The sequence below is a fragment of the Brienomyrus brachyistius genome, chromosome 9, assembly GCF_023856365.1.
Source record: "Brienomyrus brachyistius isolate T26 chromosome 9, BBRACH_0.4, whole genome shotgun sequence".
Classification (NCBI taxonomy): Eukaryota; Metazoa; Chordata; class Actinopteri; order Osteoglossiformes; family Mormyridae; genus Brienomyrus; species Brienomyrus brachyistius.
The window spans coordinates 20,390,555-20,416,991 of NC_064541.1; the positions used below are offsets into that span (position 1 = coordinate 20,390,555).

Sequence of the window (26,437 nt, forward strand, 5' to 3'; positions counted from 1 at the left end):
TTGCAGTGATGAATATGGCCGGCCGGGGTAGCCATGATGGATTCGCTGTGGCCCAGCAGCTGAAGTTCATTAATAATTGGAATGTTGTAGCGTGTGAAGTAATGAATACTAATTATTCCTTTCGTGTCGGGCGGCGCCCTGCAAGCCAATCCATCAGCTGTGACTTTAATTTGGTAGAGTAATGATTCTATCAATAGTACATTAATTCCATCTTTTGAAGATATAGAGTTGAACCAGACTGGACCACAAATGCCCGTGTTAAAATAAAAAGGCGGAACAAATGGGCACATTGGCTGACAGCCACGGGGTGATTTAACAGGAGGAAAATGGCAGAGTTCGTATGCTTAGTAGTGCTTTAATTGAAATGCGGATGTAAATAAATATTGGCTACTGGGAAGATTATTTCCCAAGTTTTATTTAAGAGACGCCATTGATTTTTTTAAACACTAGCTGTTTCCTGGCTTGCCAGTGCAGTTCGGCTAAATGGTTATGAAGACGCCTATAAGTTGCTTATAGGCTTGATGTTGTGTAAAAGGATGATCAGCTGATATTCTGTGCTGGACAGATTTCAGAGTATATGTGTCTGTGTTTGTGTGTGAACACAAAGGTACATCCGATTTGCCGGTAAGGAGTGCGAGTACAACAGAGGTTTCCGGCTGCTTCTCCACACCAAGCTGGCAGCTCCCCACTATTCCCCAGAGCTTCAGGCTCACGTCACCCTCGTCAACCTCACGGTGACTCAGGCCGGCCTGGAGGATCAGCTGCTGAGGAAGGTGGTCGCCCAGGAGAGACCCGACCTGGAGATGCAGAAGGTAACTTCGCAAGTGGAATCTCCCCTTTCTTTGTCCGCAGTATTTCGTTTCCCCTTCAAAGAAATTGTGCTGGTCTCTGTTGCAGTGGTTTCAGTGGTTTGGCTTTTTTTTCCAGCATAAAAATATCTTCCAGTGCTGTGAATGACACTCAGTTTGCTGCCGATTGTTCTTGTACACAGTGGGCAGTCACCATGCAGCAGAATCACTTCAAGATTCAACTGAAGCAGCTGGAGGATGAGCTGTTGACCCGCATCTCAGCCGCTGAGGGTAGTTTCCTGGATGATACCGCCCTGGTGGAGAAGCTTGAGGACACTAAGCAGACCGTGACAAAAATCGAGCACAAGGTAAAAGGCGGCCAAGTTTGCAAAGGTTACAGGGCAAGAGGTTTTAGCTACTACGCACCACAGACATGACGGAGCCTAACCGCTTCTTGTTGCTCGGAGCAGAATTCGGTGCTTGAAGTAAATTTGAGAATGAAATGCAAGGAGGATACATTTAAATTGAGGTCCTATCAGAATGTGAATCAGAAAGCGTCCATGGATTTTCATCTAAGGCCATACCGGTTGTGATGCAATGAATGTTTGCAAAAAACGAACTTCCTCTGCGACAACCATTGGAGCAGCATGACTGACCGGTACTGACCCGCTTCCCGACTGCCTGTCGGCTGCACACAGGTGGCGGAAGCCAAAGAGAATGAGACAGAGATCAACGCGACCCGGGAGCTGTACCGCCCAGCCGCTGAGAGGGCGTCGCTCCTCTTCTTCATCATCAAAAGCCTTCATTGCATCAACCCAATGTACCAGTTCTCTCTCAAGGTGAGCTTCTTACCACTTCATTTGCAAGGGGTGACAGTTCTTATGGTACTGTGTGGTCATGGACAAAAAAACTACTTTTAGCAAGATAATTAAAAGAAACTACCAAATGACCGAAATTTCACTTATTATAGTTTGTTTGACAGATACTGTGACTGGACAAAGTAACGGAAACACCATATGAAAATGAAATTACAGACATACAAACACAGCTATGAAACTGGGATATATTAGGCAAAATGACAATTACTATTCTGTGCTCAGGCTAAAACAGGCCTGACAATCAACACTTTGATTTGTGTCTTCAAGGCAACATGAGGCACCTAAGACATTTCCAAAGAGCCCAAATAGGTAGAGATAGCAGATCATAAAAATTGCTAAACAATTTAATGTGTCAAATCATGAAAGCCAAATATGGGTGAATTTTACTGACAAAGGGGGACTGTCAAAAGTCAAAGCCCATTAACAAGGATAGGCAGCCATTAATGGGATTGTCACTCCCACAAAAGTACAGCCTCAAAAACGATCAGACAGCTGAATCTGCAACAGTGACGCATTCTCAGCATAAGCTATATAGCTTTATAGCAGGACCGTTCAGGAACCACATGTATACAAGGCCAGAGCAGAAAGAAAGGTGACTGGATGTAAGCAACACAAACCCTGGAGCCCTGAGCAAAGGATAAAGTAGCGAAGGGTGGCTCACCCTAACCCCTTTACTATAAATAAATTGATTTACTTTATTGATCTCGAGGGACAATTCAGTTTCACACAGCAGCAAATTGACAAAAAGAAAGTGCTGATGTAAACAAAGGCAGATGGATTTATATCCGGGTGAGTTCACATTTGGAGGAAGCTGAAGGAGGCCTTCAGCCCACATCTGTCACTGACTGTTAAACATGGTGGGGGTCCATGCAGCCACCCCCGTGGGAGTCATCAGGTCCAATGCTCGCTCGGTGTGGTGCTGTAACAGCTGAGGGAGAGCAGACCATCTACAGGACCAGGTGTTCCTACACGATCACGTCCCTGTACGCTTCTCAAAAAATGTGAGCATTTTCACAAACACCAGGATAAAGCCAGACACCTTCCCCTAAACATCACTGAACGGTTATGGGAAGTGCTGTGAAGTACATTTCCATGTCATTCATCCCTTAAGACAGCCTTCCAGGGGGGGCAAAGCTAAGGAAAAGCGGGGGCCCAGGGCCTTAGGGGGTGTTTCAGTATCAATATAAAGCTTTTTGTCATACATTGTTCTACCCCTGATATGTGTTCAGACCTTTTCATGTATTTCCGGACTTGGTACAGTCACTATTATCAAGTTATTATTAAGTTGTTGTAAGTCGGTAATATTGGGAATCTAAGAATATAGGTAAGAAATGTAGTAGATGAATCCCTCTGGTCTAGGAGCATTTTCCTCTTATCCTGGCAGAATTGCTTTTCCGTTCATGTGACCAGATGGAATCAGTCAGTGTGGAGACCTATGGACAGTGGGGTATTTGGCTTTGAAGAATTATCTGCCGGAAAATTAGTCATTAAATTGGCAATTCATAGATGTCACACTGAGACTGAGTAACACAGGTACTGTGACTGGAGTGCCTTCCGTTAGCATTCTGCGTGGTCGACACTGCTCTGGGCTTCGTTTCAGACCTTTAACGGAGTGTTCCTCAAGGCCATCGAGCAAGCGGAGAGGGCCGAGGAGGTGGCAGAGAGAGTGGTCAACCTCACGGAGGCCATCACCTACTCCGTCTTCCTTTATACCAGTCGAGGCTTGTTCGAGAGGGACAAACTGACCTTCCTGTCACACATGACGTTCCAGGTGAGAGGCTGAGCACCTCCCTCTGGCCGCGCGCGGTCTTGCGTCACCCCCATCAGTCACTGCACTTTCCGGATTCAACATTAACTTTATTTAAAACATTCCATAACACTTTCTGTCCCATCTATTGTTAATTCTTCAAGCTACTTATGGTTCATTCCCCGTCTCTTCACAAGCGTTGGCATCTACAGTAGGCGTGTCCTACAGGAATAATGGAACTATAGCTCATGCCACATCTTCTTCCCTTTCTGTATTAAAGGTCCTTTTCCACGTGCATATGCATGCAAGATCTGTCATTGTGGAATGAGAAAGACGGACTAGTTTAATTGTAGTAGTAGTAGTTTAATTTAATAGTGGTCCTTGTAGTAGTAGTTTAATTGTTGCAGCATGCTTATCTCCTCTTCAGTTCATTTTGTTGCGTTTAATTATGCTTATGTAAATCCAAGAAAATATGACCTAATGATTAAAAATTGTACAGTATAATTTTTATACAAAATCACAGTTTTAACCTCATTGCTTTTCTCCCTGCCTTGCTTGACTCTTTTGCCTCTAGATTCTCCTAAAGAGTGGCTCCATCGATGCCCAGATGCTGGACTTCCTGTTGAGCTTCCCTGTGGAGTCTAGTTCTACCTCTCCAGTAAATTTTCTCTCTCCACAGGCTTGGGGGAGCATTAAGGTAAGCTGCTTCATAAAATATCTGATATACTCGCTGACTTCTTTTAACCTTTCGGACAGTATGCACCTACAGGTGTGTTTTTATATGCCCAGACTATAGCCAGCCTGGATGAATTCCGAGGGCTCGATAGAGATGTGGAAGGCTCTGCGAAGCCGTGGAGGAAGCTGGTCGATTCAGAGTGGCCTGAGAAGGAGAGATTTCCCCATGACTGGAAGACTAAGACTCGTGTGCAGAAGCTCATCATTCTCCGAGCCCTACGGCCGGATAGGATGACCTACGCTCTCAGGTAAAGTTCTCTTGGTCAGAGTGCCTTAACATCGGACCACTCGTGTGCGATATGATTCCTGTTTACTGGTGATGCTGAGCATGGTTGAAAGTGGCTGTTGTTATCAAGGTCGTTTGGATCATGCTGTGGTGGTGTTGTTTTTTTTTTGTGGTTCTGTTATGGTAGGAACTTTGTAGAAGAGAGCCTCGGATCCCGATATGTGAATGCGCCACTTACAGAATTTGAGAAGTCCTTTGAGGAGACCAGTCCTGCCTGTCCAGTGTTGTTTATCCTGTCACCTGGGGTCAACCCACTCAAAGACGTAGAGACCCTTGGTTTGTAAAAGACCGCATGTTTTAAAAACCTATATTATTACACCCTATGAATGAGGTCAGTATGGGAATCAATTAGTTGACTGAATTGTTTATTTTGTATTACACACTGAATGGCTCTGTCTACATCATAATGTCCTCATTGGAATCTCTCTAAATCAGGGGTCACCAACCTTTGTGAAACTTCACGGGTCCTGAGCCATACGAAGGGCTGCCAGTTTAAGTTTAGCTCCTAAATGTATCTAAACTTCATGTATAATAAGAAATGCATAAATATAAAATACATGTTTTAAATGTGTTTTTTTTAGATATTGTCATTTCCAAATCTATATAAATGCAAATGTGATTAAAGAAGAATATCAACAGGATAAAATAAAATTTTAGACGCTGCTCACTAGTGAGCTATTTTTAGAACAGGTCCGTGGGTGACTCGTGATCCTTGGGGGCATCCTGGTGCCCACGGGTGACTCATGTGGTCTTTGGGGGCATCCTGGTGCCCGCGGGTGACTCATGTGGTCTTTGGGGGCATCTTGGTGCCCGCGGGTGACTCATGTGTTCCTTGGGGGCATCCTGGTGCCCGCGGGTGACTCCTGTGGGCCTTGGGGGCATCCTGGTGCCCGCGGGTGACTCATGTGGTCCTTGGGGGCATCCTGGTGCCCGCGGGTGACTCATGTGGGCCTTGGGGGCATCCTGGTGCCCGCGGGTGACTCATGTGGTCCTTGGGGGCATCCTGGTGCCCGCGGGTGACTCATGTGGTCCTTGAGGGCATCCTGGTGCCCGCGGGTGACTCATGCGGTCCTTGAGGGCATCCTGGTGCCCGCAGACACCATGTTAGTGACCCCTGCTCTAAATGATTTACTGTCGAGTAGGACAATTATATGTGACAGTAAAAAGGTCCCTCAGAAAATAAGCATCTCTGAGCTAATCCTTAATTAATATTCTGTGTTCCAGGACAGAAGATGGGATATACCATTGACCATGGGAGGCTGCACAGCCTGTCTCTGGGACAAGGTCAGGAGGAGATCGCAGGGCGGATCCTGGAGAGCGCATCCAGAGATGGTCACTGGGTAATTCTTCAGGTATTGCAAAATCCTTAATTCTGAAAAGATAATTAGAGCTTTGGGATGGCGACCTGTGAAGACACATACAGAAAGTGCAACACTGCATGCGGATTTTGCATAGCTGGTACTTAGCATCAAGGCAGGTTTGAGCTGAACAGCAAAGTGATTATATTCTTTGGGCTTCTTGTGTTAGAACATTCACTTGGTGCCTCACTGGCTCAGCACTCTAGAGGAACTTCTAGAAAAGACTGGGGAAGGGAGTCACCCAGACTACAGAGTCTTCATTAGCGCCGAGCCAGCAGGAACCCCAGAAGAACACATCATCCCTCAAGGCATCCTGGAGAATGCCATCAAGATTACAAACGAACCGCCTTCAGGCTTGCAGGCTAACCTGCATGCAGCTCTCTGCAGCTTCAGCCAGGTGGGACTGAGACACACTGGGACCCATAAGACGGCCTGGGTATAAAACACCAGGCGGAGTGCAGAGATACGCCAGAACCCTTAAGCACGTGTGCAGAATGTCCACGCGCTTCTTCGGTCACTCTCTGCTTTTCCATTTTCATGCAGGAGACGCTAGAGATGTGCTCACGGGAGCGAGAGTTCAGTGGGATCCTCTTCTCGCTCTGCTTCTTCCATGCCTGTGTCACTGAGAGACGAAAATTTGGCCCCCTGGGGTGGAATCATGCTTACCCTTTCAGCACAGGAGATCTCACCATCTCTGCAAACGTGCTCTGCAACTGCCTGGAAGTCAACTCTAAGGTGCGGTGTGCACGCGTTCATGTGGTGGCGATGGCATGCCATCATACTGAAATTATCGCACAGACATTAATGAAAAATTCACACTCTTCCTTTCCATGACAAACAGGCAAATTTAGTTCTTAATCATGACAAATTTTTCCAAAAAATAACAAAAATTAAAATACAAGAGTGGCGTCATCACATTTTCAGATTCGTCATGCAAGATTGTGGTGTCTATTTATCCAATCTAATATAATTCCGAGCATATCAAATTATTTTGCCATAGCATTTTTTCCCCAAAAATAAATGCCCTTCATTTTATTAACTAAACATCAACCTGTACGATCATATACGCAGAATTCATTAGGTAGGCAATGAAGCATTGCGCAAAATATAATTGCCTACAGCCCATGTGACAGTGCACGGCACAGCGTAAGTGATCACTGCAATTAGTAGTGCTGATGGAAGCAATTTGTAGAACAATACAGGTACAAATGGTTGTAAACTTGTAGGATTTGTCATTTCTGGGGTGTGTATTTCACTGCTTTATGGCCACAGATCGGTTAGCCTTAGATTGGAGGCTCTCTTTGATCTTTGACCATCAACTTACAATGAGGCAAGTAGGCGGATTCATTTTTTCACAGGTAAAATTTCTTATCCGAAAAGCCTGACATGTTTCCTATATTTATGTAGCTGCTTGTTGTTTGTAATGAGGGTGTGATTTTAGCTTGAGATTATAATTTATTTTTAAACTCATCAAGATTATAGGGATGTATAGAAAACTCGTGGTTGCAGCCAAGCCAGGGTCCACTCAGTCAAACAGATACACCTGAAATATAATCTGATGAAATATCAATGCAGATTTTACAGGCTTCCACATCTATGCAGTGTAAGATGGCCCGGGTGCCTGAGTCTTCTCAAGGAGGCATAGCAGGTGGACGTCTGTACTGACTGCGGCTGGCCTGCCTGCTCACCCATAGGTGCCCTGGGAAGACCTTCACTACCTCTTTGGGGAGATCATGTATGGAGGACACATCACTGACGACTGGGACAGAAGACTGTGTCACACCTACCTGCAAGAGTACATGCAGCCCAGCATGGTAACTATATACCCAACCAGCTGGTACCAAATACTTTATCTGTTTTGCTTATATTAAGCATTTTATTTGTCCATCGGCATTTCGGAGCCGTGCCAAACTCTTTGGCATGTTTAATGGCAAAATTTTACTGTACTTCTATGGCCAATGAACTGTGTCGTATGTTCATAGTCAACGATTCTGAAAGGTAACTGCTGCCACCTAGTGGCCAGACCATGGATTGACATGGAGAATTAACAGTAAAGATTTCGACGTATTGTAGGGCCCAGCTCTGTGCACGAGTTTATGTTACCGCATGCTTTAGTTATGTCATGGTCACTTTAATTTACGCTCAGTTCAAGAACGTAAGATTCAGATGGGTTGGTAATACCAACATGGTACCAGTTAAAGCATTTAAGTGCAATAGTTACATGTAGTCGAAAGTGTGCTGGTTCGATTTCCTGACCAGCAAAATACCACTGAGGTACCCTGAGCAAGGTAGCGCCCCCAAGCACTGCTCCCCTGGTGCTGAATTAGCTGCCCCCTGCTGTGTCACGATGACACATAAGGGTTAAATGCAGAGGACACATTTTGTCGTCGGGTGCTGTGGTCTGTCAACAATGACAGCTAGTCACTTTCAAACGTTTCTTATGATAGTCTGCCATTGTGGAGTCGGCTTCAGATTGCCAGAAATAAGCATAAATACAAGTCTTCATTTCCCCCCCAGTTTGAAGGGGAGCTGTCTCTCTGCCCTGGGTTTTTGGCCCCTCCCAACCTGGACTACAGTGATTACCACAACTACGTGGACAAGCACCTCCCTGCAGAAAATCCCACCCTGTATAGCTTACACTGGAATGCTGAGACCGAGTTCCTGACCAGCACATCCAACGCCCTCTTCAGGACACTGAAGGAACTACAGCCCGGAGACCGTGCCCTAGGTGACACTGCAGGACAGAGTGAAGACGACAAGGTTGGGAGCTTCGTAGGCAAATACCCGCAATTTGCCACATTACTCTAGGTTCAAGCTTTTGAGGTTCTACTTTACAATAAGGTTGAAAAATGGTAGTAACTAATTAAGAAGAAAACTGTGGTATAACATGTTTATAATTGTCTATTAATGATTTACAAAGTGTTACAACCTAATGAATAACCTGCTTATGAGCCATTCATTATCCTTTTATAAGGGTAGCCTTATTGTAAAGTGGCACCGCTTTCGAATCGTCCACTGCATGGTCTCATTAATTTTATTCAAATTCAAGTGGGCAGTTTCCATTCGTCCCGTTCTACACCTGCTAATCGAATGCAAGACGCCAGGCCATCACAAGCATGGAATCACAAATGCAAAAGCACGCTGAGAAGCAGGGAAGACACATTCCTGAAGATTCAGATACAACACTGCCCAATAGGAATAGTTATAGTAACGATAATGACAACCATGCAAGCTGTGAACTTGTAAACGTCAGTGTGAGGAATGGTCAACCAACGAGCTATACTCCCTAAACAATTATCCTGCTGATATAAAAGTTGCAGTATCAGATACTGTAGGCTACTAATTTTGTCTTCTGTCCAGGTGAAAAGTATCCTGGATGATATTTTGGAGAAGCTCCCAGAGGAATTCAACATGTTAGAAATAATGGCAAAATCTACAGAAGAGAGTCCCTATGTCTCAGTGTGTCTCCAGGAATGCGAACAAATGAATCTGTTGATTGGTGAAATATCCAGATCTTTGAGGGAGCTAGACATGGGACTGAAAGTGAGTTGAAAAGCCATAGTTTCTGTCTCCCGTTTGGCAATTTGCTGAAATCTTTAGTTTCGGGCACTGATTGCTTTTCCTTAAGTGCACATTAAAGTGGATATAAGATGAAATGTCTTCAAATGTCAGGAAATGTCTTCAGTTATCCATATGTGCCCCTTCCCAGGGACAGCTGACTGTCTCACCAAAAATGGAGGCCCTACAGTTGCCATTATGCTGCAATAATGTCCCAGAATCCTGGACCAAACTGGCCTACCCCTCCACATCGACTCTCGCCCAATGGTAAATCACTCACGGCAGTTTCCCACAACACGGACACGCATCAGTTAAAATATCCACTTTGATTGTAAAAACTTGACAGAATTTTCCCCAAAACAGACAAACACAATCTATCATCCACCAGGTTCAAGGATCTCTTGTCCCGATGTCAAGAGCTGGACATCTGGACGCAGGACCTGACTCTCCCTCCAGTCGTGTGGCTTTCAGGGTTCTTCAACCCTCAGTCCTTCCTTACAGGTCAGCCCCACTTTGTCACGTCTTTGCGACGTCCTCTCACACAACAGTGTTTCTGATTTGGCGTTCCTGATGATTTGGGGCCGCATTTTGAATGCGATGCCGTGACCTGCACGTCCTGCCACTCACCTCACTTTCTCTGCAGCCGTAATGCAGAGCATCGCCCGCAAGAATGCATGGCCTCTGGAAACAGTGCGTCTAACCGTGGACGTGACAAAGAAATTTAAGGACGACTATGGACACCCTCCACGAGAAGGTGCTTACATACATGGCCTTTACATGGAAGGTAAGAGGAGCATATGAAATCATCATACTGAAGGCCACGTCTTTCACCATATAAGTAGTTCAGTAATTATCAGACTGTACTGCAGACATTCACCACTTAAACTCACCCTTTAACTCACAGAGCATTAGACACACCTAGAGCCTGCTTCCATGACAGTTTTGAGAATGGTGGCTGTGGTCTCTGCAGGTGCACGGTGGGATATGCAGAACGCCATGGTAACAGACGCCCTTCCCAAGGAGCTGGCCCCCCAGATGCCGGTCCTGTACCTCCGGGCTGCCCTGTGCGATCAGCCAGACTCAGGCAACACCTATGAGTGCCCCCTGTATAAGACCAAGCTCCGTGGGCCAACCTACGTCTGGACCTTCCCCCTCAGGACCAGAGACCCGTCCTCAAAGTGGATCCTGGCCGGTGCAGCATTATTGCTGTCCGTGTGAGATCTCCACACCCCAAATTAGGATAGCTCTGCTCAGACTGCAGCTGCTTTCCCCCGATGACGCGCGTGTCGTGCTTATCTCCCAGCCCAGCCGTTCACTTTAACCTGGCAGCGCTGCAGAAATGCTGACATTTCTGGGCAGATGTGCACATGGGCTGGAGACGCAGAAAAACAGTCCATGGTGTGTAATCACTGTGAGAGTCCACAGTCTCCAGATTAGCAATCTAGAGTTTAGAGTTTACAATTTAGAGTTTCCATGGCAGGAACCCATAAAACATGTTTAAATAAATAGGTAAATTCAGTGCCTGAGTTAAGTTAGTTTTACAGCAGGCACAAGCACCTATTCAAAATAGTAGCATTCCATGATGGAAAAGACTTTGAACACGATTTCTACAGAAGAACATTTATTTTAAATGGAACGAAACTATCCTCTTTTTTCAAACAGTCCTCAAGTAATTACAGTAAGAGTGAACAACACTAACTGACTAAAAATTTCACTTTACACGGGGATGCAAGCAACGATAAACCTGCAGGCCTAAAGGAGCTTGGAGCACAAACGAAAATTATAACATAAAATATAAATATGCAGGCATAGTAAAATACAAGCAGAAAGAATGAAGACACAGTCGATGTAGATTTAACATTCTTTCTGAAGGCTGGGAAGAGAAGGGGAGAGACCATCATGTCACAAGCACTGTGATACTCTGTTACTTTATTAATAAAGTAATTATTAAAGGTAATTTAGTAAATTGGGGAGGTCATGTATGGAGTAAATTTAGTAATTATTAAAGGATTACATTAAGGAACACTCATTATCAATTTAATGCATTTAAAAGTGTACAATGTACAAGAATATATATTCATTAAAACCACGGATTTTAAACTACAAGTGTAGTATTGTTGTAATGAGTAATTAAAGTAGCACGATTCGGTAGTGATTCTGAATTGCTACTCTGGTACCTTCTGACAGTCTGCTCACTTGTCCAAGTAGTCCTTCGCAGGGGTGTGGCCTTGGAACTTGGCCAAGTGGATGAGAATGCCAGTTATTCTCCAAAGGCTTCTCCCGGACATGTCGTCTTCGTTTCACCGGGAGCCTGAAGGCTATGCGCATGCCAGTCCTCTTTACACGGGTGAAGGAGTCTTCACCATGATCCCTATCTTCCTGAAATGTACTAGCTCCTCTGGCTGGCAAGGAACCGTAACATTACCCAGGGTTAAGGTTGAACCAAACAGTTCCTTCTTTATGCAAAGATTGAGAAGAACACAACAATTAAGTAGTGAGACCTACAGCAGCAAATTAGTTCTAATAAAAACAAATAAGCATTGGCTATGAAACTGACCATGGTATTGTCACCTGCCTTAATGTTATCTTCGGCGAAGTCTTTAAATTCTTCATCCTCACAGTCAGAATCTTCAGTGAAAATGTGAACTAGTTCCTCAGTGAGGTCTTGAGACTGGAAGCACATGCCCTGTAGAACAGTACAGCCTGACTTGTCCATTTCTGTAACCCTGAGCATCCAAATACAGGGAGCCTGTTACAGGCTACAGGATGAAGATGAAGCTGGTTTTCAATGTTAGGCTGAGCTTTGTTTTTTTCTAAACAGAATGCATTGTTTAAATATGCTGATGTGCATTAGTGCTAATAATGGAAATTCTTTCAAATGTTACATTTTAACAGCTTTGAGGGAACAGACCAAGTGGTATATCAAACATTTTATGATTTTAATTTTAATTGTTTTTATCCTAAAACTGAAAGTTGCTCTGGATGAATATATTTGCATTTGCCAAACTTCCCAGTGAAATGTTCTGATAGTGTAATTAATACACGAAGACGAGCCCGTTACAAAGTCCGTCTCTATAACCGGGAAGGGGGGACGAATCGCCTAACCGGCTCTGCACATGCTCAGTTTAGTGCTTATTTCGCACGTGAAGGAGAAGTGGTCTGTGATACTCAGATTTGTAAAGACGAATTGTGAGGTACGGTCTTTTGACTTTATTTTCGTGATAGCACTGCAAACTTTGTACTTACATTATTCAGACTTAAATCGTTTTGTTATATGCCAATGTAAATATCTTTTATACAAGCTTTGAGTGATAATATCGTTGCTCTTTGCTGCAAGGTAAACTTATTCACGGCTGCCAGTCTGGGATAGTTGTAACGGTGATTCTCCAGCTGCCCACCAGGCCGCTTTTCAAGCCCAGGAAACTTCTGCATTGTGTGTGTGGAACATTTCAAAGTCAAAGTAAAATTAGGAGAAATGCATAGTCTGTCCAAGGCGAAGCCCCCGAGGCCTGTACGCCAGCAGGAGTGTAATACACCTGTCAGTACTGTGATTCTAATTGATAATCACACACACACACAGGCAGGCAGATTTACGCAGTATTATTCAGTTATTAAAACTGGTGCACAGTACGGTGACAGTTACACATTTTGTTTGGTTGTATTATGATATTTGATTTTAGTTGTGATTAACGTACATTGTACACATACGCATACATAACCACAAATTTCGTTGAAAAAAAAAGATTTTTGACGTACTCGGTTGTGTTACAACTATCCCTGAGTTTGGGCTAAATTGTAACATCTCACTCCATATGTTTGAGGCTAAACCATTCATTGTTTATTTGTAATACTTTGCTGTTTAACAGAAGACACTTGCAGGTAGTTTGAATCAAATTTTCAATGTGAAAAAGAGATACAGGCAAGATGTATAAAACCTAACAATTATCCCTGATCTCTCCTTCAAATTTATGTTCAAATATAAGCATATACAGTGTTTATTGTTTAAATGGATTCAATGATGTAGTTATGAAGCTATATTTAATGTATCCAAATTTACTAATGAAGGAGGAGGGATATTGTTGAGGAATATTGTATTTTTTTCATCCTAATTGTTTTGTTGGAAGACAGAGTATTGATTTTGAGAATTAGACAAATACCCTTCAATATAATGTGTATTTTGGATGAAGAAGGTAAAAAGGCTGGAAATGGTTTCTGTATGAAGAGCAGTACATTATGTGTAATATACGGAATACAGCCAGGGCACCCTGGAGATTTTGAACACAGTGGATATTGACTTTCAAATATGGTTCACTTGACCTTGGCCTTTGTTTCCCCGCTGAATACTGATTGAGTCGTATAATTCATTGTACACAGTGTGAGACGCCCCTTCGGAGCGCAGAACAGCACGATCTTCAGAGAGACAGGAACCTTTGTGTTTCAGGAGAAAGCAGCATCGTATTTATACAGGCAGTACTTCAGTAATCAGTTATATCAACTCATACACATACAGTACACAAACCCAGTTTTCACATGCCTTATAAAGTACAAACACAGCATATCGTGAGTGTAGAGAACGAGGAAATTGTGTATTAAGATACAAAACAGCAGCCCCTAAGCATTTTTTAGAGGACATTAACCAGGACTGGCAGCTCTCCCGCATCTAGCCTCGCGCTTTTTGAATCGCGCTCACGCAAGAAGTCTTATTCCAGTATAAAGCTAAAATGAGCTACAACAGAAGCGTTGGGTAGTTCGCAAGCCCTACAGACTATTTACAAGGTAATAAAACTGTTGCATCTTTGGGATGTTCCTCAGAGTCCATTTCTGTACTTTTAAAAGGTACAAGTACAAGGGTACAGCCCCAGTGACAAACAATTCATTTGTACCCCTTTTTCTGAGATTGTAGCAGCATAGCAAACTGGCACCTTTTTTCTGACCATAATGCTAGCAATTAGCTGATTTTGAAAGCTATGCATTAAAATTCAATATTTTACATTACATCCATTCACTGTCCAGGCCACGGGGGCAGCAGCCTGGGCAGGCTTGCTCAGATCGCCGGCTTCTCAGCCACTTCTTGCAGCTCCTATTGCAGCCAGGAGATATATAATCTCTCCAGTGTGTCCTGGATCTGCCTCGGGGCCTCCTCCCAATAGGGCACGCTTGAAGGACCTCCATTTCTTACATTACACATCATTCATATTTGTATATATCATCAATTATTGATTAAACAGTAACACGCACATTCTCCATATTAATTGAAATTTCTTGCTTACGGAGCAAGTACGGAGCAAGCACCGTACAATCAGAGCAGGCCATACACTCTGTATAATCCAAAGCGGAGCATTAATGCTTATACGTATGAATATCAGAAATAAACATTAGGTTATGATTACACAGTGGGTGATGTAAGCCCCAATTGTCACATGTCAGGCTGGAGATAGGCGAGTCTCCTTGCCCCCTTTAACCACATGTGATTGCCCCAGATGAGTATCCTTTTCCACACAAATAACAGCTTATTGCCCCCTCGAACCGGAATCTAAGCACATCTCAAACTGTGCGGAGCACCTGCAACTGGAAGGCCGGGCCTCCCCCTCCCCGCATCGTCGAGAGCGGAGCAGCGGCATCCTTCCAGCAAGCTCTGCTTCCTGTCGTTAGCATGCCGCTGTGCCGGGTCAGTCATTAGGCGACAGGGAAATGATAGGGTGTGCGGCAACTCGGGGAGGAAATCACAGAGCGAAGCCGCTAAGTTCCCCCGCCACGGTGCCCATGGTCGCACTGGCTCACCGCGGGCGGAACCAAAACTCCCTGTCCAGCTGCTGAGACTGTTGTCATGCCTTGTTGGGAGGGACCATTTCATGCCACGCGGAGTTAACCTTATAAACGCTGTATGCGATAATGGCTGTGAAAGGGTTCATTCTAGTGTACAGAACTGATAGTTCTTTAAAATGGCTTGGGACAGTATACTACGAAGGATCCATTACAATAATTTTCAAGATGCTGCCTGATGATAAATCAAGCCATAACTGTAAAACTTTATCTATTTAGTTATCCTTGACATTCATGCTTGGCCATTACACTGACGTATTTAGGTACGGGCAACATGGGCAGCTGTCTAGGGCAGCATTTTGTCGGGGGTGGCACTGGGCACACGCAGAAAGAAAGAAAAATCGGAATGGTGATTATTATTGGCACGTCCTGTCAATAATATGTCAGTGTGTGAGTCAGTTAAGCTTGTCGGATTCTGGTTTGTGGGCTGTAGGCATGCTGGTCAGATGGGGAGCCAGACTGACATGAGCTAAAGACGCATTTTTCTGGTTTGTGCGAAATCGCTAAGAATAAAATAAAGCCAGTCTGTACAACACCAAGCTGAACTGGTTTAGACTCGTGGAGGATTGGAGGATGCGTGATGCACTGATGCTCAAATGCCAAATTAACACACATAGGAAAGAAAAGAAAGCGTTAGGGTAACAGTGTGATTCTCTCTTTAAATTTTATTTATATACTACAATGTGTTTCTATTTGTCTTTGTTACTACTTTCTGATATTTATGAATATTAGTTTTAAAAATAGGTTTATATTTATAGCTTCAAATGAAATGTCTTAATAAAAATGGCATTGCGGAATTAAAACAATAGTCTAATTTAACCTTCGATATAAATCTGCTTCAGAGAAAAACAAAGTCATAGTTTGTCAGACAACACGATCACCTCATTGACATAAATGTTCCTTGATGAGCAGGTTTAAGCTGATATCAGATCTGGAGGTGAAAACCGTAAACATCCATCTGGCTTTCAAAAATAAGGCAGCTTCAACTGTAAATATATATATATATATATATATATATATATATATATATATATATGTGTGTGTGTGTGTTACTCTTGGATAACACGGCTCAATTTAAACCTCAGTTTAAGCTTCACAAACATTTACATATCTGCTAATCCTCCAGGAAATTCCTTTCTAATACCATTGTAGGAGTTATAGGTGCAATATGCCGACAACCTTGTTTATTTCAGGTGGCCCAGCTATATTCTGAAAACAGGACACTGAGTTTCTGAAGTAGGTAAATTGAAACAACAAATTGTTGTAAATGGCCCTGATGGCCCTTTGCCCTGAGAGACAGAAAATGCTCTCTGGATATGAAATCTGCTTCATTGCATGTCCTTCGCCTGCCTGTGTGATTCACCTGCAGGAAATGCGGTCAAGAGCGGCGATTCCTTCAGATTGCGAATGCCCAAGCAAACAAAGGGTTCATTGTTTCCACAGACACCTTAACACAGAAATCCAGCACGGTTGCTTTTGTGATGCAGACGGACAGGTAGAACTGGACCAGATCTGGATGCGTACTGGAAAGAGACTTTCACTAGGCTTTGTCATTTCCCCAATCTGGCAGTTTCGGGACGAACAGTCAGCTGACCCGGTCTGGAGTGTTGACTCCACCTGTTTTTTGGTTATGACAAAAGGTATTAATTGACATTTCACGATATTTTCTCGCCCCTAGCAAACTCGGAAAAGTCTTTATAACGGTCTTTAATCCTTTTACGGTGAACATGTCGTCACTTTGATTTTTTTTGTGCCGCTGTCATATTTAAATTTACATGCCCTCTATGTTTCGTTAACTATGCCCTGCTCTGGTTCACATAAATGCTGAAAAGTAAACCTTATCGCTAGAAACCTGTTTGTCTGTTCTCTGTTCCGTAACCTGACTTTTTCCGCCATTTTATATTGAACGACTGTCCCAAAAGTGAATTTAAGACTCTTACAAATTAAATAGGAGGAGCGTAATACGTATACATCCACTAGATGTCAGTGTTGTTCTATATATGGTACTGTGCAAAAGTTGTAAGCGGTTTAAAATGATGTTCAAATGATCTTCATATTGGCACAAACTATATCATGTCTGTCAAAGTGTCAGCTTAGCCACTTCAAAATCTCTCCTAGAATCACCCCAGTATTTGCAATGACCAACCAATATAGCCATGTAATATTTGACTTGACCCGTCATAGCAAATCAATACCTCAGTTTCTTAAATTAATTAAATTGAATAATTAATTGAGCGGGATGTGAAATGTAAGGCATACATGGAAGGGCTGGGGTGCCCCTGAGGAGAGGCTTGGGAACTGAAGCGGCGTCCATCTAACCGTCCAAAAAGATATCAGGAACTTTTTAGTTTTTGCTGTGGTCACTTTTAATTGTCTTTTATGTTCTAATGTTAAATTGTATCTTTTGTTCTGAGCACATATGCACTTACTACTTAGATAAATAGGTTTAAACATTTCCTTCGACCGCCTAAGATTTTGCACAATGCTGTAGATAAATAACGGCGATGAAGTGACTAGTCATTGTTGACATACGACAGCAATAAAAATGTGTGTCCTCTGAATTTAACCCATATGTGACATCATAACATAGTAGGGGGCAGTTAGTTCAGCTCCCAAGGGGCGGCACCTTTCCCAGGGTACGTCAGTGGTGCCCTGCTGGCTGGGAATTTGAATCGGCAATCTTTGAATTACGACCACGCTTCCCGAACCATCAGGCCAACACTGCCCACATATGTAGGTGTGGAAGAGAATGTTCATGTGAGAGGACTTCAACATTATGCGCCATAATAATGTCAATGATCCATTTCTCTGTATATATTTCTACATTGTTAGTGGACTGCAGTTTAACATGAATCACAAGCAAATTTCTATTATATTGTACATGTATTAGCCTTCGCTGTTGTCCACAGTGACATACAGGACAGGCAAAGAGAACGTTACTAGCATACAGCAGTACATGAGTCAGCTAGGCAGAAGTGCAGCTAAGGATTCGGCATCAGGCAGTAGTTGGAGGGGTAGATGAGGTATTTTCTGGAAAAGATGCATTTTGAGTCATTTCTGCAAGGTTGTGATGGCTTCTGATGACTGGGTGTGGATGGCTAGCTTGCTCTGCTCTGCCACCAAGCTAGCAAAACGATGTGAGACTTTTCACACAGCGTGGAAATCTCCAGGCCGCACTGGCTTGCTGAAAAAGAAGGGCGGACAGAATGTAGTGCTTGATGAGTGACTTGATGGAGATGGATGCCAGCACCCAGGATTGAACTTAATGCGAGTGCATGTAGGGAGCCAATGAAGAGGGACAAGGTGGAGTGTAACATGAGAGCGTTTTGGCAGATTGAGTACCACATGTGCTCCTCCATTTTGAATCTTCTGTAACAGTTTAATTGCATAGGCTTATAGGTCTGTCTGCACAGAGTTCCGGTAATTTAGTCATGAGATGACAAGAACCTGGCATAGAAGCTGAACTGCGTATGCTGACAAATAAGACCTAATCTTCCTGATATTATGCAGAGTGACTCTACAAGACTAGGACATAGCTGCTATGTGGAGATTCCAATGGTTCACTGAGCCACAGAAAGGTACAGCGGGATGAGAACAAATGGCCAAGATCCAGCTCCTAATGTAACTACAACAGTTAGGAGAGAAGGCATAGTGAAGGCATAGTGAAGGCATTGAGAAGGCATAGAGAAGGCATAGTGAAGGCATAGTGCGAGTGTCCAGCTTTGAAGCCAGATTGGAGAGGGACTGGAGTTTGTCCACGAGAAGGTAAAAAACATCAGTCATCAGCCATCAGTGACCATGGACACTCTTTATCCTCACAAGGATACTGGATTCTACATGTATTTTCTGGACATCAGGTCCCTGTACAAATGGAGAAAAGAGGATGGAACCAAGGACTGAGCCTTGGGGTACAGCAGATGTTTCCTGATGTGACCTAAACAATTCTGTAGCCCAAGACACTTTAAATAATGTCTGAAAGGTCAAACCATCTGAGCTCTGGTGACAGAGATGGTGGACAGGAGATTCCACTGCAGCTTAGCTGTAAGTAAGAGTTCTAGTTAAAAATAAGTCAACGTGAATTTTCTTGGGTTATCCTGGCTGTATATTTGAAGTGTAAAATAAGATATCTACCGCACATTGCAGTTAGAGTGCCATGGTGCTTAAGCATGCACTGCACACACCCTGTTCTTAAAGCAGTTTTTTTGCATTACTTGTTTAACCTTTATGGACAGAATTTTTAGGCTGTAGCCAGCAGGCAGAGGGGGCCTGGTCTGGTGACCTCAGGATCGCGTCCTTGCTTTTTGCAGATGACCTGGTCCTGTTGGCTTCATAGGGCTGTGACCTCAGCGCGCGCTGGGGCGGTTTGCGCTTGAGTGTGAAGAGGCTGGCTCCATGATCAGAACCTCCAAGTTTGAGGTCATGGTTCTCAAACGGAAAAGGGTGGATTGCCCCATACAGATTATAAAAAAAATAAAAAATTCTATTCAGGAGGGTGGAACACACATTATAGTTTATCCTTCATATACTAGAATAAACTACGAGGCCCGGAAGGGGACATGGGAGGGAAAAATAAAAGATAAACATTTGCAAGATCTTGCAAAACATTAATAACTGCTGTGTCCGTTTGAAATACAAAAGACGGAATTGTAGCCTATTTATATTAGTAGTTTTTACTCTAGTAACTGAACAGACTGAAATGGAATGGAACCATGCAATACATTACTAAAATCTTTATTTTTTCATAACATTTTCAAAATACTGCAAAAATATATACAATTCAGAGGGAAAATGCAAAAGCAAAAACTCACATGCTGTGAGTGCACTGCCTTCTGCCCCTCAGTTTTAAATAAATGGCCAGTTTCACACTTTGGGGGCTTATTTCCAGTTAGAATATTTTTGCAAAGCATTTTCTATCCATGCAAAGGGGTACAAATGGTCTGTCTATGAGTCAGCAACCCATGTCATACTGACCATTTCGAACACACCATCTACACAAAACAATCACACAAATGACCTGGATGGCTCTGTTCATCTCGACTGTCAGTGTCTAACGATAATGTACGATCGGGAGCCAATGTATTCATAACGTCAGTAAAAAAAAAAAAAACAACAGTGATCATCATTCACACACAAATAAATAACATCAAATAAATATGTAATATTGCCTCATAGTTAATTTGCAACATTTTTAGAAAGCTGTTTTGTGTTTTTATAAATCACAACATTTTGTGCATGTGGATGGACGTATGGCCACGCACCACACGCTCACATTTGGCTTTCAAACACAGCAGTGCTATCCAGGTATATGACCTTGATTCATTTAATTTTTTTTACCTTGCACGAATGTCAGTAAAAAGTGTAACTTTAAACAATGTCAAAGAACATGTAACTGAAACAACCCTTACAAAAAAAATTATAAAACGGAACAGAGATGCTGAAAATAGCCGTCCTGAAACATTTAAAGGGAGGTATGTTAACGTATCAGCCAGTGGTGACGTATCAGCCAGTGGTGACGTATCATGCCAGACCAAGGTCCCTTGGCTTCTGCTGCAGTTTGTATACCCACCCCACCACCTTTGAACAAAAAATGTCCAAATACAATTTTTTTTGGTGATTTCCCTTAAATTTCACCTGGAAATGACATCAGCAGTTCCCAAACTTCCTTTCCTCAATAGTGTGATGTGAAATTACCCGTGAAAATGACCACAGAGCAGGTGCAGTACAGTACAGTACGCAAACACGCCGTCCTGAGTGTATCAGGTGTGCATCCCGCATCTCCAGGTTAGTCCCACTTCTGCCTTATAATGTTGAAGAGCTGACTGGATGGCCTACGTACGATTCGGTACCATTTAAAAAAAATTTTAAATCTAAAAACATGAAATGCAGTTTTTCAGGCCGTAAAGCTATGGCACAGTATTAATAGGTCGACAGCAAATCTTCTGCAGTTTAGCACGGATTTTGGTAACAGTGTTAACGTTTTTACATTTTTATTCCATTAGGACTTTGCACATGATGTCGGCGCATCATTATTTTGTAAAGCAGTCTAAGTTCGATATTATCAGATGAATTAATTTTAAAATTTGGCACTGACAAATGGTAAACAATTATGTGTGCATATAATACATGGTAGAAATGAGATGCGGACGGATGCCCAGAGAGAATAATATCTCATCTATCAAACTGATCATTTTCCTTATATTCCCTATTTGAATTTCTGTGAGGTCCCTGGGTCAAATGGAGGGCTGCGGATTGGCTGCGGGGATCCCCACACACTGGCTGTTTGTGTGCATTCTGACAGTCCAGCAAAGATTAATGGCTGCTTATTTTTGGAGTCCAACACAGACTCGCAATACACAGCGACAAAAGGTTGCAAAAGGCTGCAGCTGCGACCGCATTCATTAAATGCGTATATACTGAAAACAGAGGCAAGAAACCAGAGTTGTAGTTAAGGGACTCATCTCGGTCCTGGCAATGACAATGATAATACTGTTAAAATGCTATAATACTGCTCCTCTGTGAAGTATCTTCACATTACTGAGCTATATGGCCACCAGACCGTCACTGGATGGCTTATGAAAACGAACTGCATGTGCACAATGTCACTGGCAAAAACACAAGTTCTTCTTTGCATTTTAAAATCCCTCCAGTCTTGAATCACTGCGTGATCTTTCAGTGCGTTTGTGTTCCTTAAAGTGTAGCTTCCCTTTTATTCTCTTCAGATTAACAAACATTCCTATATGTTCATACCTAATGTTCCCTTCAGGAGGGTTAGGGTCCTGGGTGTCCTTTGTTTTGCTCGGGTTCTCTGTCACTATGGACTCTGTCTCCCCCTAGTGGTCAGAATTTGAGTTGGCGTTTGTGCACACATGACCTTGCAGGTGGTCCGTTTTCTGCCTCGATCCGCTTCCATGACTTCTGTATCAATGCACGCGGAGTTGCTGCGATTCCCATCCCTACATCCGGGGCTCTAATCTGTGGGACAGCTCGAAAAGAGTCTGCTGATTGTCGATGATGTGAAGGTAATTAATATAGCTTCTCGTTTCTGCGTTATCCTTTGGGGACACTTCATTTCCTGAAAAGAACCAAAGGGACATACCACTTTTAGCATGCATTGCCAGCAAAGTAACCAATGGCCACCCAAAAAGTACACATTTGATGGGAACTTCCACTTACAGGGGACAAGTACAATTCACCAGTCTGATAAAGTGAATTCTACAACTTTTATCCATTGTTGCTGCAGCCTTGTTCATAATGCATTGCCTCAATGCCAGGATAAACGGTGAAACAGGTGGCTTTTGGGCGTGATTATGCTAAGTTTTGTACAGCTGTGATTGCATTAGTACTGAAAAAGAAGAATCCCTCATCGAGGTGGCTGCAGTGCTTTGCTCCATGCTGGTCGTTTACAGCATTTCATTATGGAGCACTGGGATGACGCTCCCTGTCATTTGTAGCTCACAAACTCTAAAACTACATGCTGAAATCACAGCATATACAAATATATGCATATATATGAAATATAAACAGTACATTTTTTTCCACCTGAAAATTATTCACCACGTTAGTTTCTGTTATTTTCCGATCCAAAATGCAATGCGTACTGACCCGTGTGGTCCATCTGACAGTGTCGGATAAGACGGACGGCATCGGCAATCATGTGCTGGAAGAAGATCAGAGATGCTGTTATGGCCACAACGCCATTTGTGTTGTGATCACATGGCTAGCTGAGCGACTCGATCTCTCATGAATAAGCAATTTTTTCTGATCTGATGTAAGACTTTCTTTAGTCCAGGCAGAGAAGAGAACCAGACGATGTGGGGCTGGGTGGACGGAGTATAGACCGCTTGTGGTTACAGATTTATTAACCTGGCTCAGAGAAGAAAAATAAAACGCAGAACGGAAGTAAAGACAGAAATGAAATGGGCTTTGGGAAGGTCTGCAAATGTGTTACAGCGCTGTTTCTCAACCCAGTTCCTTGGGACTCTCAGACAATCCACATTTCTCTCCCTCCCAGCTCCCAACACCTGAAGCAAACAAGCAAGAACAAACCAAACGATCAAGGTGAGCTAAACGATCAAGAACACTGAACACCTGCTGCTGGGTGCTAGAAGGGAATAAAAATGTCTGGGGGGGTCCTCGAAGATTTGGATTGAGAACCAGGATCGGGAGCAAGGTCTGTGCAGGGAGCTAAAACTGAGGTCGCAGTAAAGGTCAAAATCTGACTCCACCCACCAGGGGATAGCCATGCCTCCCGTGTCTGACGCCCATCATTTACTCACCAGTTTTTCAAAATTAACCAAGTTATCAAGGAACGTTTTGTTGCCCTCATGAATAAAGGTGATATCTATAAAAGAAAGATTGCAATTAATTTTTATGGCATAAACAACACTTTACCAAGCAGACACCACCAGTCTTGCATTTAGTAACCCAGTCCATATTCTAATAGGGCTCTGCCACTTATGAATGAATGAGAAACGACCAGATGGCTTCTGTAACACAGTCTGTTGTTTGCAGCATTGTCCTTCATGGTTGGCATCATTCTGAGACATTACCCTTCAGAAGAAGAGGCATGAAGGGGATCTTGGGCGGCTTCATTTTCTTGAATATATCCCTGTAGACTTTGTGGTTGAGGGATGGGTCCTGGAGAGACACAAGCAGTGAGGGATTGGTTCTTCCTATAAATATACATATCCTGAGAACTATCCACATCTTAACAAGGTCTTGCAAGAAGATGTAGGATTTATCGTCTTTAAACGCAAAGTACAACACCCGCTCAAAAAACAAGTGTGTTTTGTGGGAGAGGAACCAGTGAGAAGCCTGCATTACTTACCGTCAGCATTTCCAGTTCGGAAAACAGCTTCCTGAATTTGCATGGAACTTTCTTGAGGGAAAAGGGAAGAAGGGAAATAAAGAAGACCAGTCTTTTAATTCTGCCGACGGTACCAGTAAGACCTTCACGGTGCATCCGCCGTCCTTGGCGGCCTCCTTTGGCTACGACAGCGATGCCTATTTACCTCCCAAGTCAAACTCAGTCGACTGACCGCTGCTGTGTTGAGGCCCATGATGATGGCGAAGAAAGAGTTCAGGTTTCTTTGTGCTTTGCAGCTGCGGGGAGACAAAATCGTAACCCTTCGAGGGCAGATTCTATAACCCCTACGCACCATAACACATTCACAACAATCTTTGAAAACACGTCTGTGTCGGGAACGAAATACCCCCGATTCTCAATGCTCAAAAGATACATGGCTCAAAGCCCCTCCCTCCCTTCACTAAGGATGAAAGAAACCCAATGAAAAGGAGCATGAACCGAAGAGTACAAATGACGGCGTGTTAAAGCCACGGCACGAGCCTGAGGGGCTTCACTAGTCATTTGGGTGACAGATTACTCCAGCACAGTGCTTAAGGGGAACAGATGGAATGGTGTGGCCCCTTGCAACCACACTGGCCATATGGCCCTAACCACACATGATGAGAAGTATGGTGCCCTCATCCAAACATCTGCTTCGACTTTATTACTTAGTGGATTCCAACAAGGATACCAACACATGCGGCTACCTGCTATTTGAACATAAGGTTTCAAATGCCATAGACCAATTCCCTTGTAGAAGAGTAAGGTTGGTAAGGCCACCGGAATTAAAACACAGATCTGTCAAAGACATTTTGCCAGTGCAATCTGCCAGCGTTTCATGCAAAAAAAAAAGCCAAACCATCACTAATCTAATAATTATTAGGTGCTGTCAATTCAGTGGTGTCTCCTGTTGATAACAGCATTCCTCCACAATGTCTTCTGTCTTAGTCTCCCAGTTACATGTTCATTATTGTAATGACTAGTATAACAGTCTGTTATTTGTAGGGCAATAACTAAAGATAGGGCCTTAAGCAATGACAAACGTGCCTCCATATTTGAGTTTATAGCATAATTATGGCATTATTAACAATAGTTCAGATAGAAAGAGTGTCTTACTGGGCTGCGATTTTGATGAACTTTTTAAGCAGCTGGACACGCTTGGCAGGGTTGGAGCAGAGCAGCACCTCTGTCATCACCCATAGCTGCACCTCGTTGCAGCGTTGCAGCAGCATCTCCAGCGCAGCCGTGCGGCCGCTGCTCCCCTGCCGGCTGATCGTGTAGTAAATGGGCTCCTGCTGCAATTCGGGGCGCACAGGAGTCCGAATGGCGCTACACACGTACCATTAAAAGCCCGGTAATAAACCTGCGAGCCAGGTGAACCCAGCAGGTTGCGACATGGCCATTCATAGCATTACCTCACGCACGGATGTGAAGAGGCTCCAGTCGAAATTAGTCAGGGAAGCGGCCACATCCCATGTGTTCATGCCAAGCAGACGGACAGACCTCTGGTGGAGATCCGCGTTGTCCGTAAAGGGATTCTGACGATGGGCGGCACAAAACAAGTAACAGGTGGGGAGTAGGAAAAGCCACGTAAAACAATCATCATTGTTCTCTTTGATAAATACACCGAAAGCAATAGGAAACCGACTTGCTAACGTGTACCTAGGCTATAAGTATTATAGTACAAGAAGAAGGAGTATTACAGTGTTAGGTGGTGTTATAAATATTTTCACAGCATCGTTTAAAGTGAAGGTAGAGCAGATATGAAAGTATGTCTCCTACACCTGGCGGTCCGACCCGATCAAAGCCAAAGCTGCCTTCGCACCCGGGCTGCTCACAAATAAGCCTCCGACTTCAGTTATTAAAAAATTCAGCTTTGAAAAATGGGTCCCTACTTATATTTAGACAGTGCCTGACATATTTTACGTCATGAAAGTAAACTGGGAAATCAGGGTAATAGAGAATTAGAGAACGAGAGGCAGGACAAAGGAGAACAGATGTCCTGAAGGCAAAAGTTTGTGTCAACAGCTAGAAAACAGGCTAATGCTTTATGGCAATGACTAGAAAGCATACAGTGCTCCTTGTGCTACATGAAAGGCATCAACGTCTATTAGATATTGAGTGATACCATTATTTGGCTTAGGTCCTTCCTGCAGATGAGGAGTCTCCTTTGTATGGATGGGGACTCTGAGTAGATGTTGTCATGGGGCTGAAGAACGAGCTTTTCTACAAAGACAAGCAAAAACACAGAAAAGGCAAAACAGATTTTTTTCCCTCCTTTCAGGTAATTGGTCAGGTTGTTCAGTCACTGAGTTAGTCTGCCGCACATACAGGCCGTCCTTACACAATAACTGCTTATCCAATTATGGGCTGTTGTGAATGCGAGCCAAGTCTTGAGACGGCGTAGACGTCAAAGAGC

The 26,437-nt window shown here is 43.5% G+C and overlaps 2 protein-coding genes and 1 long non-coding RNA gene across 4 annotated transcripts in view; 1 reads left to right on the plus strand and 2 right to left on the minus strand.

Moving 5' to 3' along the window:
- Positions 1–11,456, plus strand: part of LOC125748777 (dynein axonemal heavy chain 11) — a 53,314-nt gene extending 41,858 nt beyond the window's left edge. Inside the window, exons 64-81 of one of the 2 annotated variants that reach the window (XM_049025344.1) lie at positions 608–812; positions 992–1,156; positions 1,487–1,627; positions 3,267–3,437; positions 3,988–4,110; positions 4,203–4,396; positions 4,562–4,710; positions 5,659–5,786; positions 5,962–6,189; positions 6,336–6,527; positions 7,487–7,606; positions 8,310–8,552; positions 9,153–9,335; positions 9,502–9,617; positions 9,739–9,851; positions 9,994–10,134; positions 10,321–10,796; positions 10,831–11,456. In XM_049025344.1, coding sequence (XP_048881301.1) covers positions 608–812; positions 992–1,156; positions 1,487–1,627; positions 3,267–3,437; positions 3,988–4,110; positions 4,203–4,396; positions 4,562–4,710; positions 5,659–5,786; positions 5,962–6,189; positions 6,336–6,527; positions 7,487–7,606; positions 8,310–8,552; positions 9,153–9,335; positions 9,502–9,617; positions 9,739–9,851; positions 9,994–10,134; positions 10,321–10,568 — 2,860 coding nt within the window. In that variant the 3' untranslated portion in view covers positions 10,569–10,796; positions 10,831–11,456. Of the gene's footprint in view, positions 1–607; positions 813–991; positions 1,157–1,486; positions 1,628–3,266; positions 3,438–3,987; positions 4,111–4,202; positions 4,397–4,561; positions 4,711–5,658; positions 5,787–5,961; positions 6,190–6,335; positions 6,528–7,486; positions 7,607–8,309; positions 8,553–9,152; positions 9,336–9,501; positions 9,618–9,738; positions 9,852–9,993; positions 10,135–10,320 lie in introns of both variants that reach the window. The other variant, XM_049025345.1, reaches the window with a different exon arrangement.
- LOC125748795 (uncharacterized) lies at positions 11,095–12,321 on the minus strand. Its single transcript, XR_007399672.1, has 3 exons — positions 11,908–12,321; positions 11,528–11,752; positions 11,095–11,223 (listed from the first exon to the last, which is right to left on the minus strand). It is a non-coding gene; the product is annotated as an uncharacterized LOC125748795 (long non-coding RNA).
- A 7,567-nt stretch (positions 12,322–19,888) lies between these two features.
- The window catches only part of LOC125748782 (rap guanine nucleotide exchange factor 5-like), a 43,868-nt gene continuing 37,319 nt past the window's right edge, over positions 19,889–26,437 (minus strand). The window contains exons 18-26 of the mRNA XM_049025400.1: positions 26,147–26,244; positions 25,434–25,556; positions 25,135–25,313; positions 24,185–24,275; positions 24,001–24,051; positions 23,723–23,810; positions 23,450–23,514; positions 22,776–22,830; positions 19,889–22,245 (exon numbers count right to left, since the gene is read on the minus strand). Coding sequence (XP_048881357.1) covers positions 22,127–22,245; positions 22,776–22,830; positions 23,450–23,514; positions 23,723–23,810; positions 24,001–24,051; positions 24,185–24,275; positions 25,135–25,313; positions 25,434–25,556; positions 26,147–26,244 — 869 coding nt within the window. The 3' untranslated portion in view covers positions 19,889–22,126. The remainder of the gene's footprint in view (positions 22,246–22,775; positions 22,831–23,449; positions 23,515–23,722; positions 23,811–24,000; positions 24,052–24,184; positions 24,276–25,134; positions 25,314–25,433; positions 25,557–26,146; positions 26,245–26,437) is intronic.